Source organism: Protomyctophum bolini, assembly GCF_963924005.1.
Source record: "Protomyctophum bolini genome assembly, chromosome: 22".
Classification (NCBI taxonomy): Eukaryota; Metazoa; Chordata; class Actinopteri; order Myctophiformes; family Myctophidae; genus Protomyctophum; species Protomyctophum bolini.
In genome coordinates, this window is record NC_137883.1 from 2,951,135 (window position 1) to 2,966,125 (window position 14,991).

At 43.5% G+C, this 14,991-nt stretch overlaps 1 protein-coding gene across 1 annotated transcript in view; it reads left to right on the forward strand.

The window, feature by feature from the left end:
• LOC308310051 (tyrosine-protein kinase JAK2-like) overlaps positions 1-14,991 on the forward strand; it is a 73,138-nt gene that overhangs the window by 42,397 nt on the left and 15,750 nt on the right. Inside the window, exons 13-19 of the mRNA XM_080756099.1 lie at positions 1,466-1,553; positions 5,539-5,666; positions 7,472-7,610; positions 10,495-10,646; positions 11,483-11,633; positions 12,498-12,631; positions 14,531-14,720. Coding sequence (XP_080612225.1) covers positions 1,466-1,553; positions 5,539-5,666; positions 7,472-7,610; positions 10,495-10,646; positions 11,483-11,633; positions 12,498-12,631; positions 14,531-14,720 — 982 coding nt within the window. The remainder of the gene's footprint in view (positions 1-1,465; positions 1,554-5,538; positions 5,667-7,471; positions 7,611-10,494; positions 10,647-11,482; positions 11,634-12,497; positions 12,632-14,530; positions 14,721-14,991) is intronic.

Below are 14,991 nucleotides of genomic sequence, written 5' to 3' on the forward strand. Positions count from 1 at the left end.
ATCCCAGTGAGGATTGTTTGTTCTGTTCACCTGTGTCTTGTGATCCCTATGTGTCTATACTTAAACCCTCAGTTCCTTATGTTCCCTGCTTGAGTATAGTTGTTGTTATTGTGTTCTGTAGTGTCCTATGTGTACATTCTATGTTATCCTGAGTTTTGGGTGAATGAATCCCTCTGCATTTGACCTCCTGCCTTTGACCAGTCTGTTCTGCATTTTGGGTCCTACTTCTGAGTCTCACCGTGACACTCTGAGAGCGTACAAATGGACCCGGTCGGAGTTGCAGACCCATAAAGGTCCAATTGGTTCATTCATAGCTATCTCTAATTTAGCCAGGGACCCCGTGGAACTCCCTCAGGTACCCCTAGGGGTCCCTGGACCCCACTTTGAGAACCAATGTGCTTACATGACCGTTTACCACGTTGCAATACAAAAAAAAAATGGAAACCCCTGCACTGGAAAATGGATTGATTGATTGATTGATTGATTGATTAATTGAGTGAATAAGTGGGCTGCGATTAAATCAAATTGCTCAATGTCCCTTTCATTCCGTGTCAGAAGTGACATCATGATGACGCGAGGGAGACGAGTTAAGAATAGGGTCCCTATAATTATTTGTTCCGTAATATGGCTGATGTCCTGTCTGCAGGACTATGAGGACGATTCTACAAATGTCTTCTAAATCCTGACAGTTTTCTGAAAAACCCTGTGTTTCTATATGTCAAGGACCCCCAAAAAATATAGGTATCTTGCCTGCCGATCTAAAAATATGTTGTTCCAGGGACACCCTCCCAGAAGCAAAGATTTGAGTTAAAAAACATTCACTCTGAAAGAATATATAGTCAAAGATTTGTGCCGCATTTTCAAGATTTTTCAAAAATATGTAGCAGATCTACAAGCTCGTAGCGCGCCACTCGGTGTGGGGGTCCTTGACATATCCTTTCAAATGGGGGTCCGCGGGCTAATTAGTGTCAATTTGGGGGTCCTTGGCATGGAAAAGTTTGGGAACCACTGATTTTGTAGACATTTTGTAGAATCTGGTCTCAGTCGTAAAATGGGTTTAACCCATTCTGGTGTTGGTGTTTCAAGCATTATGTTTAGCTATTGACAAATAGCAGATCTAGCAACTTGGACACTCAGGCATGAAGGAAGCATGAGTTCAAGTCCGTTGCTCTCCCCTTGTCCCCCATATATGGGGACTAGGTTGGTGGAGGGTGTGTATAGAGCCCAGGGTCACATTAGATGATTGACACAGGGGTGATAAATGGGTTACAAAATCGCGGGATAAAAAATATATATATAAAAAAAGAAAAAAAAAAGATCTACAAGCTCGTAGCGCGCCACTTGGTGGTAAAAATGCGGCACAGATCTTTGAATAAATCTTCTTTCAGAGCTAAACTTTTTTTTATTTATTTTTTTTGACGCCAGGCCCTAAATGGGTTTAATTTGCTTCTTTCTCCTCAAACAGTCATTCTTTGAAGCAGCCAGCATGATGAGCCAGCTCTCCCACCGGCATCTGCTCCTCAACTGTGGCGTTTGTGTCTGCGGGGAGGAGAGTAAGTGTACAACACACTTTACTTTATTCGTACAGGACATAGCATACAAATACACTATAGTACATACCTAGTACACTGACCCCCTTTTCCACCGGTTGGTTCCCAATGGGAACCGGTTCATTTATTTTTGGTTCTTATAGTCCATGAGCCAGAGCTCCAAAAATGGTGGGAAAAACTAGACCTATATTAAATAGTTTTTATAGGAGCAATACAAGTAAATGAATACATTGATAACCCTTCCACAGTAGTAGCTTTTTCATATTTTCCTACATAATGCCTCATTTGCATATTTAAACATGTAAAAGTTGTAATACAATGAATCATCGTCTCAATTGTAAGTACTCAATTGGGGAAGTGTCATGGTGATAACAATCTAATATATAGGTATATGGTTTTGCTCCACTCAATTCATAATCAACGTTCCAATTTTGGAGCTCTGGCTCATGGACTAAGAACCAAAAAGAACTGAACCGGTTCCCATTGGGAACCAACCGGTGGAAAAGGGGCCTGACGCACTGCAACGAATAAGTCGTTACTTGCAGCTTTAATTACAATTTGCAATTTAGTTGTACTAGCCCTTACCCGTTGTGAGATATTTGCCCCCCTCTTGTGGCCGTGGGGGGTACTGCGCCCGGGCGCATTGCCCATCGTGTGGTGATGTAAAAACAATATTTGTACAGTAAATATGACAGTTGCGTCTGTAAAAAGTAGCCTAGCCGGTTTCTGGGAGCGTGCAGGTTTTTTTTGGCATGGAGAGATGTGTGCTAATAGTGTGGCTCGGTCGGAGATAGACCACAGACGGATAAACGGGGGTAAACGGCTGTTTTTATTCACTAATAAATTCATTATTAATCTTTAATGTGTCAAATCGAAAAAAGGGCTCTGTTAAGACCTCCATATTCATATGGTCCATGCCTGTGTGAAAAGTGCGAGTGATTTGTGCAGTCAATGATGAGATAACGCGCTGTCAGTGACATTCAGACAGACAGACATTCAGACATTCGCTGAATTATAGTATGATAATGCAATACAACGTGGCTTACAGAAAATAAGACACAAAAACAGAGAATATGCCATGAAGTGATATCATTATAATGTACTGTATTTCCGACATTAGAGGCACGATAATGCGATAACCAGTGGCGTGCACAGATAAGACACTAGGGGTGCTAGAGCCCTTTTCCCTCTGGACAGCAATGTGCCCTTTTGTTTTGTTTTTTTGTACAGTGTACACTGTACAGCATAGGTCCATTATTTAGGCCCCAAAATCTATACATTTCACACTATTAAAGGCAACCGGCCGGTCCCACGCGCTGCACAATGTGTCCTTTTTTTTTCCACTTGAGCACCTGCCCCTCTAAATGTCTGTGCACGCCACTGGCAATAACTATAGATTTGTATAGAATCAATTTTATTTTTTATTTTTTTAAGAGAGAGAGAGAGAGGTGAGCCTGTGAATCTCAATCTGTCACAGTCGTGTCTCAGCGTCACATCACACGCCCAGTTGATGAGCTGTAACCTGACAGCAGCTATTAGACACTCGGAGCGTGAAGGGACGTTTGTGATTGGCTGGCTGTATAGCATGTTCATGCAGGGCGAGTGGGGGAGCAGCATAATTACCGTTTCCTTTTTGTCAAGTTAATATCTTGCATGTTCATAATATCCAGATGATAACGATATATGATAAATGGACGTTCAGCCCTATATATAGCGCATGCTCTCTGGGACGTGCAGAGGGTGTTAGAGCGAGGCACGGGCTGAAATCCCGTAAGAGGGCACTTTTTGGACCAAAAGAATGCGATAATACGATATTAGCAGATCTACAAGCTCACAATGCGTCGCAGCGTTGAGAGCTTGTACATCAGCTGTTTCCGGGGGCGCAACCCATGCAGCGCTCTTTAGCTATAGTGGACATGTGGTGTGGCGACATGGATTTCGAAACAAATTTTGTTCAACGCAAAATACTGTGTTCAAGTTCAGAAGGAGGGGGGGGGTTGTTTCACGTACTGTGCATGATGGAAAACACAACTACTGTAATTGCGGTTTATTTGACTGATATTTTAGCCTCTGGGGGGGGGGGGGGGGGGGGGGGAGCACTTAGCGGTTTCAGATGTTATCAAAATGATTTAATCTCCGTCATGAGCCCTTATCAAGACCTATATGCAACGGAGCCAGTCTTTTCCTATACATGCCATTGCTGTCGGCCATTGTCCGACGTCGTGTTTGGCGACTACTGACTCTGTTACTATAACCCCATAACCCTAACCTCAGTCTTAACATTGTCGTATATAAGCGCAGTTTCACGTTGCTTTCGCTTCGTTGGCAGTAATAGAGTTGTCCCGATGACATATTTTTTTCAGACCAAGTACAAGTACTTCATTTTTAGTACTCGCTGATACCGAGTACCGATACGAGTACTTTATTTTTGTTGCGTAACCACTTATTTCACCCCCTTTTTCTCATAGATGCAGATGGATCTCCGGTCTACACTTGTCATTTATGCTCGTAGATTGGCTGTTTTTGGGGCGATTTGCCGCAGTGTTGGGTCAGACTTGCTCCCGTTGGACTGAGAGCCTGCCATCGCGCAAACTCTATAGCTTTTCACCGGAGGAGAATTTTTTCAAAATGAGTTAATAGCACAGACAGACTCTTCACATATACTAGAGCATGTCTGAAATAAGTGCCAGAGCTGAAATCGACATGTAAATATGAAATAAATGCTTAAACATGTAGCTATAGGTGTAATGTTAAGAGTCCACAGAAGTGAAACTTTCAGGCCTGTTTTCTCAACTCGCTGTTTCTCTGCAAGACATTACTCTCTATATCTCCAAAACTGGTGGGTCAAACTGGACAACCAATAATATGTCAATTTGATATGATTCCCTGCTTTCATATGACATATGAAAAAAACGAGTACCGAGTAGGAGTACTTAAGGGTGGTGGTATCTGCCCGAGTAACCGATACCAGTATCGGTATCGGAACAACGTAGTAGTAATTTCACCTGTGTCCATATGTCCAAATATTGTCCATATTGCTCCATTGCATGGTCCTGATCAGAGCATATTGGTGATTGTGGGTTGATAACGTTCCACTGTACCTGCTGGGCTTCCCAGACACACAGCATGCAAGCGAAATATAACCAAGCCAAAAGTGCATCGTTTTACGGGGACCTTTTGTAAAGGTGTACTTTTCACTTTCGCCTTAAAGGAGAAGGAGAATCCCATGCTAGAAGGCATTCTTACCTTTATGTGTAGTTGTTACGTCCCCACCAAAGAGGTCCAGGTGTTATTTTGTGCAAAAGTGCATTATTGGCTATTTCCCCTAATATAAACCCTCAATGGGGGTTGGGTTTGTATGCTAATTTTCTTATTTCCAATGTAGTGTTTCTGTATCAGTGGTGCTCAATATTTCATGTCAAGGACCCCAAACATTTTATGTAATGGCCCGCCGACCCCCCAGAACCAAAATATGTTGTTTCAAGGACCCCCCAGAAGCAAATATTAGTGGTTAAAGTGGTTAAACGCTAAGGCGACACAGGCACCTTCCAGTCCTTAATGGCATAAACCTAATTCATACTTTCTTCTTGTATCAGTGCTCGTTGAACATATAAACTCATTTTGTAGTTGAAAATATGAAACGTTCGCTCTGAAATAATATATATTCAAAGATTTGCCCCACATTTTCCCAATTTTTCAAAAATAGCAGACCTTTACAAGCTCGTAGCGCTACGTCTACGAGCTTGTAGGTCTGCTGTTTTCCAACAGCTAAAGCATAACATAATGCTTAAAACACCAAAAGGAGTTCCCGCCCAGAATGGGTTAATACATATGAATATGTTTTTATTGATCTACTTCTGCAATCTATAATATTGTGTACTTTGTGCTGTGCAGCATATACTTTGCATGTTATGTTGTATTATGGATGCAGTACTCTGTACTGTAGAGTCATTATAATATGAACTGTCTCCCCGTGTGTCCTTGTCAGACATGATGGTACAGGAGTATGGCAAATTTGGCTCCCTGGACACCTACCTGAAAAAAAACAAGAGTTGTGTCAACATCACTTGGAAACTCGAGGTGGCCAAGCAGCTTGCCTGGGCAATGCACTACCTGGTAAGACTCCTGACGTGAAATAACCACACACACACACACACACACACACACACACACACACACACACACACACACACACACACACACTGGGCATCAGCTCCTACCAGTGGCGTGCACAGATAGACACTAGGGGGTGCTCTAGCATTATTATTTTTTTGTACACTGTACAGTAAGTGGACCATGGTGACATTGATCAATTCTTGATACAAATCTTCTAATATATTATTTAGGCCCCAAAATCTCTAAATCAGATAAGGCAACTGGTCTGTTCCACTCGCTGCACAAGGTGCTCTTTTTTCACTTGAGCACCTGCCCCTCTAAATGTCTGTGCACGCCACTGGCTCCTATACAATGTAATGGGCTGTATTTTGCGTGTCTTAAGTACCAGGTCTTATTCCATAACTTGAGTAAACTAAAGACCTGGAGGCGTGATCAATGCTCTTTGGCCACTCAGAATAGCCAAATGGCATTGATCACGCCTCCAGGTCTTTAGTTTATTCAAGTTAGGGAGTAAGACCTGGTACTTAAGACACGCAAAATACAGCCCAAAAATGTCAAGGACCTCCAAATTGATTCACATCAGACCACGGACCCTCATATTATATGACAGGGAGCCCGCCCTTAACTCTTAAGACTGCGGGATGAATTAATCCGAATCCCCATTTGACTGCCATTGTTTTTCCACTAACCTTTGAAGAAGCACCCGGCCGCGGGAGGCTATACTATTATGATCCGACGGAGCAATGATCCGACGCGCATTGGTCCGAGGTTAGGTTTAGGTGTGCTGCTGCCCCGGGGGAGGTCAGGGTTATAGGGTGAGGGTCTGCGCTGGGGGTCGGGAGAGGGTTGGGGTTAGGTTTAGGTGTGCTGCGCCCCCGGGGGAGGTTAGGGTTAGGGTTTGAGTTATAGGTTGTCGATCAGACCAATGCATCGGACCAATGCTCCGTCGGACCAAACACATGCACTCCCCGCCGCGGCGGTCCTCGTTCCATTTCATGGAAATCCGCCTCTCCAATGAGAGGGAATCAAACAGGGGACGTAACATAACATTTAATCCAATGAGAGGGTATCAAACAGGGGACGTAACATAACATTTAATCCAATGAGAGGGTATCAAACAGGGGACGTTAAAATAACATTTAATCCAATGAGAGGGTATCAAACAGGGGACGTTAAATAACATTTAATCCAATGAGAGGGTATCAGCTGGGGACGTAACATAACATTTAATCCAATGAGAGGGTATCAAACAGGGGACGTAAAATAACATTTAATCCAATGAGAGGGTATCAAACAGGGGACGTAACATAACATTTAATCCAATGAGAGGGTATCAAACAAGGGACGTTACATAACATTTAATCCAATGATAGGGTATCAAACAGGGGACGTTAAAATAACATTTAATCCAATGAGAGGGTATCAAACAGGGGACCTAAAATAACATTTAATCCAATGATAGGGTATCAAACAGGGGACGTAAAATAACATTTAATCCAATGAGAGGGTATCAAACAGTGGACGTAAAATAACATTTAATCAGGGTATCAAACAGGGGACGTAAAGTAACATTTAATCAGGGTATCAAACAGGGGACGTTACACAGAAATCTCGGAAGCTTTAATTAAGCCATGAAAATGAAAAAAAATGAAAATATTGAGCACCACTGAATATAGAAATTACAGGTATTTCAGAAAACTGTCTGGATTCAGAAGACATTTAAAACCTTTCGAAAGTCAGGTCTCCCAAAATTGCGGCGGTTTCCATGATACATAACGTGTATACAATCATATAACTGCACGCAGGAGGACAAGGGTCTCATCCACGGAAACGTTTGTGCCAAGAATGTGCTGTTGATCCGAGAGGAGGACCGGAAGACAGGCAGCCCGCCCTTCATCAAACTCAGCGATCCTGGTATCAGCGTCACTGTGCTGCCCAAAGACGGTGAGTCATCAAAGTGTCCTACTCTTTTTTTTTCTTTTTTTTTTTTTCTTTAAAATTTTTATCCCACGATTTTGTAACCCAGTTTTCTTTTCACCCAGTGCCAATTATCTAATGTAATCCTGGGCGCTACACTTCCTCTGCCAACCTGGGGGGGCAGCGGACTGACCTCATGCCTCCTTCTATGCATGAGGAGTCCAAGCTGCTTCTTTTCACCTGACAGAGGGGAATTTCCCCGGCCGGACGTAGCGCGTGGAAGGGACACGTTATTCCGACCAGTTCCTTTCCCCTCCATCAGGCGCCCCGGCTGGCCAGGGGGAGGTAGTTTTAGAGACCAGGATTACGGCATGTTTTTGTGAGGGTATCTACCCTAGGGGACACGGGGAGAACATGCAAACTCCACACAGAAAGGCCCTTTCGCCAACCCCCGCCTCGGGTATGGGCACTGATGACGCGGAGGAGGGAGCACGCCGCCAGTGCCCACAGCGTCCCCAGCGGGAATCAAACCCAGGACCTTCTAGCTGTGAGGCGACAGCACTACCAACTGTGCCACCGTGCCCCCTACTCTAGTGTCCTACTCTATACTATAGCGGCAGCGGCGAGAATAGGCTTCATCAGCCATGGGTTTTACTCTGTAGGTATAACAGTCGCTGATGATCGCTCGCTTCATCATTTTGAACGAGAGGAGCATGTTGTTGAAGTCAGGAATGAAGAGCTTAGTATTATCCATCTGGTCAAAACCACGGAGAGCTCCTTAGATTACGCGCGCCGAGCCTTTCTCTGTGAACGGTAAACAGGGACGTGAACGACAACGCGCATGCGCGAAAGAGCAAGGAGTATTACGGTGCAGAAGGAGAGGAAGTTTTTCTCTCGTTTGATACTAGAATTTCGCGCCCGCTTCGCATTTCCACTCGCCCATATAAATAAAAAGCAAGATGGCTGCCGATTGTGAGACTGAAAGGTAGTGTGGGGGCGGGCCTGGTGGGCCTATTAGAAGACACGGCAGTGTTGGGCTGAGAGCTGGTGACTCTGATTGGCTTGCCACATCTTTTCGGAACATGTTTTCATAGGCTGGAGCGCCACGTCTTTTGGCCACGTGACCAACTTAACAAATGTTAAAATAGATAAATGAAAATGGATTGGTTATGACGTTCCCACACTTCGTATACGGTCTAAATGGGTTAATCTATACAAACTCATTCATTCATTCGCAGCGTCACATGTTGCTGCAGTGCAGCATGTGAAAGAAAAGGTTCATTATCAGCAATTACTCACCGAGTGCTTAAATGAAGGATGTAAGAAGAAAATGTGAGTCTTGTGTAGTATTCCTTATGTCCAGGCTGGTGGCGTGCAGTGTTGTTTTTGGCAGCAAGTTTAGATTTTAGTTTTAGTCATAGTTTTAGTCACATTTTAGTCACCTGGAATGTTTTAGTGTTCATAAGATTTTAGTCGACTAAATCTAGTTGATTGAGTCGACTAAAATGTATTTTGGCGGGCCTTGATGCCGTCGTAATAACTGTTTTTACAAAACACGTCGCAGTTGCGACACGTTGTGAGCTTGTAGATCTGCTATATTCAGCATGCAACCAACATAAAATGACTTATACTGGATCTCTTGCCCACTAGTCCCTTCCTAACATTTTAGTCTAGTTTTTATTTGTTGACGAAATTGTCAGTATAGGTCTATATTAGTGTTAGTTTTAGTCAATATTGCTTAGTTCTTTTTTGTTTCCATTTAGTTTTCCTCAGTGAAAAAGGTATAGTCGACGAAAACATTTCGTCTTCGTTTTAGTCGACGAAATCAACACTGTTGAGAAATGAGTTCCATCTGAGTGTTTTTTCACCTGAGTGTGTTTCATTTTCCCCCTTGTTTTCACCAACCGACCGCCTTGTCGACTGCCTTTTTTTCCACGGACGAAAACTAAATAAAAACTAAGCTATGATGACTAAAACTAAGGCCTCATTCACACCTAAAAGACACCCGTCTTGTCCGTGTGTTTAATGGCCGCCCCCCAATGCATTTCCAATGGAAGCCACATGGTTTGACCAAACGTTTTTGTTTGATGGCTGCGTTCTGCCCCCCTCCCCCCCATCAAACAAAAATGTTTGGTCCAACCATGTGACTTCCATTGGAAATGCATCAGGGCGGCTATTGAACACGGACAAGACAGGTGTCTTCTTGGTGTGAATGATTTCTTAGACTAAATATTTCGTCAACAGATAAATGATGACACATGTGTGTTTGGTTGTGCTCGGGTGCTGTTGCGATCTGAAAAGAGCAGATCTACAACGCGTCGCCGTTGTGAGCTTGTAGATATTCTCACCACGCGACCAAGTGTCAAATCCGGCATTACGACGCCATCAAGGCTCGCCAAAACACACCTTTGTCATCAAAATAAACTAGATTCAAAACTAGACAACTAAAACATTTCAGACCAATATATGACTAAAACTAAATGACATTTTATACAAAATGCCATGACTAAAACTACCGTACATCAAAATGAGCTGTCAAAATAAAAAAATAAAAAAACTCTCCGGGTGTAAGCAGAGTCCATGCGCGTCCAAAAGAAGCTGTCTGCCCCGGGGGTCTCTTCCGGGTTTTGAAACTTCCGGCCAGATTCCCTGCAGAAAAGCTGCATTCTGCCGCGTGGGTGGAGCTTCATTTCCATCCACCTGCTGTCTAAAAACCCGGAAGAGACCCCGGGTATATAGCTTATTTTGGACGCGCATGGCAGTTCAGGTGTGCCCATGAGGCCCAGGACCAGGCTGCCAAAGCAAAACAATCAAGATACAACAATGTATGTTGTTACAAATGAACATTGAATAGAAACTCAGGGTTTTATCGCTGGTTGTGTTCTCTTCCTCGCTCTCCCCTTGGTTTCAGTGCTGGTGGAACGTATACCATGGGTGCCCCCCGAGTGCCTCGAGGACCCCCACAGCATGAGTCTGGCCACTGACAAGTGGAGCTTTGGGACCACGCTCTGGGAGATCTGCAGTGGGGGAGACAAACCCCTCAGCACCTTAGACTCCTCCAAGGTGAATGAGGGAGGTCTGGAGGGGGGGGGGGGGGGGGCATGACAGGGCTTCAAAAACCTTCATATGTTGTTGTTGTTGTTGTTGACAGAAACCTTGTATCTCAATATTTTAACTTGGCTACTATGAAAGTAGCTAAGTCTGCAAGCTCAAAATCTGCACGCTCACAACGTTTCACGGTGCAACACGTTGCGAGCGACGTGTAGATCTGCTATTTTTGGCTACGAAAGTGGTTAAGTCTGTTTTTTTACAAACGTTTAACAAGTTAACTTTGTTAACAAGAGCTTGTGATACAATTGAAAGGTCACTGGATCAATGGGAAGGATGGTGATTCCCCCCCCCCCCCATTTCCCGAAAAGTAACAGTTTTGGACATACAAGGTTTCTGCCCATCAGTGCCGATATGCTTTATGGCTGATGGAAAAACGTGTTTGTCCCGATGAAGGTTTTAAATAAATATTTACACAATAACAATAATAATAAATAAATATAATACATAATTATATAGTAGGAATATATAGGCTACAGTGTTGTATTATTTTTGTAATTATCAATATTATATCCATATAATTATATTAGACTATCGTCTGTAATTTGTACTATTGGCATAAGTGTTCTTTTTCTCTGCATTGGCACAAGTACACAAAATGAAGTGCAAGTGCTCGGCCTAAAAAAAAAAAAAAAAAAAAAAAGAAGAAGAAAAATCTATCTCTTAGATAGAAAATCGGCACCGAAAAAAAAGCATGCTATATCGCGAGCATATCGTTATCGTCGTGATATAAAATGAGCTGTGTGTGCGTGCGTGCGTGCGTGCGTGACTGTGTGTGTGTGTGTGTGTAGAAGAAGCTGTTCTACGTGGACAGACATCAACTGCCTGCTCCCAAGTGGACGGAGCTGGCCAACCTGATCAACAGCTGCATGGACTACGAGCCGTCACACAGGCCCTCCTTCAGGGCCGTCATCAGAGACCTCAACAGCCTCTTCACGCCCGGTACGCTACGCTACGCTATGCTATGCTACGCTACGCACGCACGCACGCACACACCTCGATATTAATGTGATCTTTAGACAATTTAGCCCATTCGGACCTGCGGGGCGATTCTATGTACAAAATGTCCTTTTGAAAAAAACATTATGTTACGCTAATTGTAATATCGGTGGTTCTCAAACCTTTTCATGTCAAGGACCCCCAGAATGACATGTATTCCGCCTGTGAGATGGTCTCATGAGTCATGACAATGAACAATTTGCGTGCATTTTCACATTTTCTTTCAAAAGGAGCAGAGAGAGAGAGAGAGAGAGAGAGAGAGAGAGAGAGAGAGAGAGAGAGAGAGAGAGAGAGAGAGAGTTGTATTTTATCTAAGTAGAGGGCATTCTCTCCAGACTCAAAAATGCTTACAAAAATACAAACGGAGAAGTTCTGGTGTAGACAGACGGATGAAGAGGCGCGGGCAGGCATTGCAGAGAGATCTTTCGGAGTTGGCTTTTATTTGCAGAGAACAAAATACAGCAGAGGACAAGCAGATTGGGCCAGCCCAAGTGAACACCATCCTTACATTGAGTCAGAATATATGGTACACAAAAGGTTCACAAAGCTGAGGGGCAGGCAGTTATTTAGGGCAACGCCTCTCAAAGGACGCACCCACATGAGTGACACCTTAACCTGCAGCTTTAGTTGGAAATAAGCCCCTATGTATATGCTATCTATGACATAATGTTTAAGCAGATGGTCTGCAAACTGAGACCGTCTATAAGAAAGAGCATGAAGCTTGCACTTCATTTAGACTATGTCCCATGACAGAAAACATGGTCATGGTGTGTGAATTACTTTCTTCTGTGTGTCGTGGCGTGCCAGATTATGAGCTGCTGGTGGAGAGTGACATGGTGCCCAACAGAAGCAGAGGGTACGGCTTCCCATGGGCCTCCCAGAGCCAGGAGCCTGCTCAGTTTCTGGAGAGACACCTCATCTTTCTGAAGCAACTGGGCAAAGTAAGGCCACGCACGCACGCACACACGCACGCACGCACACACGCACACACGCACGCACGCACGCACGCGCGCACGGATAATTCTTATATGAATGTGGCCAGTTCGTTGCCACATATTATGATGATTTTTATTATTGTTTACTATATGAAAACCTGCATTTCCCGTCAGTCGTGTCACGCCTCGTGTCACGCCCCATATATGGTCACCCCTCGTAAAACATCTCGCCTCGTGACACGTCACGCCACCATATATGGCCGTCTCCATAATATGAAGATCACGACACGGACCTCATAAAACCCTAGGAGCCGGGCCCGGCAACTCTACATCTGACCTCAAACCCTTAGATCTCCATATATGGAGCTGACCTGTTCTGACATTCCATAATGTGGATCCGCCCCCACCACTCGTCCTTCCTCTTCGATTTCTTCCTTTTGGACTGACAACCTTTTCCATTCAAACTCTAGACGGGCCCGCCCCCAAAAGTTATTAATAGAGTTCTCAACAGGCCCGGAAATGAAGGCCCGGCCAGCCCTCATCAAAAACCCTGTACATTCAAGACACCGCCCCCACTGCCACCCTTAGATCTCCACATATGGAGCTGACCTGTTCTGACATTCCATTATGTTGATCTGACCTCATCAAACCCCGTATACACTCAAGACACGCTCCATATATGGGCCAGTACAGAATTCATTCCATTATGTTGATCCGACCCGCCCATCCCAGAGCGCCAGCGCTCGCCCAGCAGTCTGCCGTCAGTCACCCAGGCCGGATGTGCATGTGCATGTGGCCTCGCCCTCGGGGCGCCTTACTGGTTATTACATCGCGACAGAAGAATGATTGTGCTGTTCACGGATGACTTATTTACAGTGGAATATTGATTTCACATTAGAAGATGAATGTCTTAGACTCTTCACTCATTACTAGAGATGTCCCGATACTATCGGCCCTTATTTGGTCATATCGGGTCATATCGGTATCGGTGAATATATGCCAGTCTCACCAGCGATCCGACACAGGGGTAAGGAAGGGGTCGACACTATGGCAGGTAAATAAAATGCTGGGACATGTGGAGTTTGCTTTGGAGTTGCCCCAAACTGCAAGTGCACATTTGAGTGAATAGTCTGCTATAAACACAACACGAGATATATATATATATATATACTGTAGCTAGATAGCTATAAACACAACACGAGATATATATATATATACTGTAGCTAGATAGCTATAAACACAACACGAGATATATATATATATACTGTAGCTAGATAGCTATAAACACAACACGAGATATATATATATATATACTGTAGCTAGATAGCTATAAACACAACACGAGATATATATATATATATATACTGTAGCTAGATAGCTATAAACACAACACGAGATATATATATATATATACTGTAGCTAGATAGCTATAAACACAACACGAGATATATATATACTGTAGCTAGATAGCTATAAACACAACACGAGATATATATATATATATATATATATATATATATATATATATATATATATATATATACTGTAGCTAGATAGCTATAAACACAACACGAGATATATATATATATACTGTAGCTAGATAGCTATAAACACAACACGAGATATATATATATACTGTAGCTAGATAGCTATAAACACCACACGAGATATATATATATATATACTGTAGCTATAGATAGCTATAAACACAACACACAACACAAGATATATACTGTAGCTAGATAGCTATAAACACAACATGAGATCACGACACTGGTATCGGTATTCGGTATCGGCTAACACAGAAATCGGGATTGGATCGGAAGTGAAAAAAATGTGTATCGGGACATCCCTACTTATTACTCTCTCTCTCTCTCTCTCTCTCTCTCTCTCTCTCTCTCTCAGGGGAACTTTGGCAGCGTGGAGATGTGCCGCTATGACCCTCTCCAGGACAGCACGGGGGAGGTGGTGGCGGTGAAGAAGCTGCAGCACAGCTCGGCGGAGCACCTCAGGGACTTTGAGAGGGAGATCGAGATCCTCAAGTCCCTGCAGCACGAGAACATCGTCAAGTACAAGGGGGTCTGCTACAGTGCCGGTGAGACGGCGTATAGCGTGTAGCATATAGCATTGCATTTAACCCATTTAGGCCTGACGTCGACATAAAAAAAATAAAATAAAAAAGGCGTCTAAATCCTCCAATTTTCTGAAATGTGACCAGTGCCAGTATTTTCAACCACAAGTGCGGGTTCTAATGAAACATCACAATAGACCAAAATACCTTTTTTTTTTTTGTGGTTTTCGTTTTTAGCCACATTAACACAGTTGGAATGTCAAAGAATGTTTTTATTCCATCAGAAAGTCGTTTT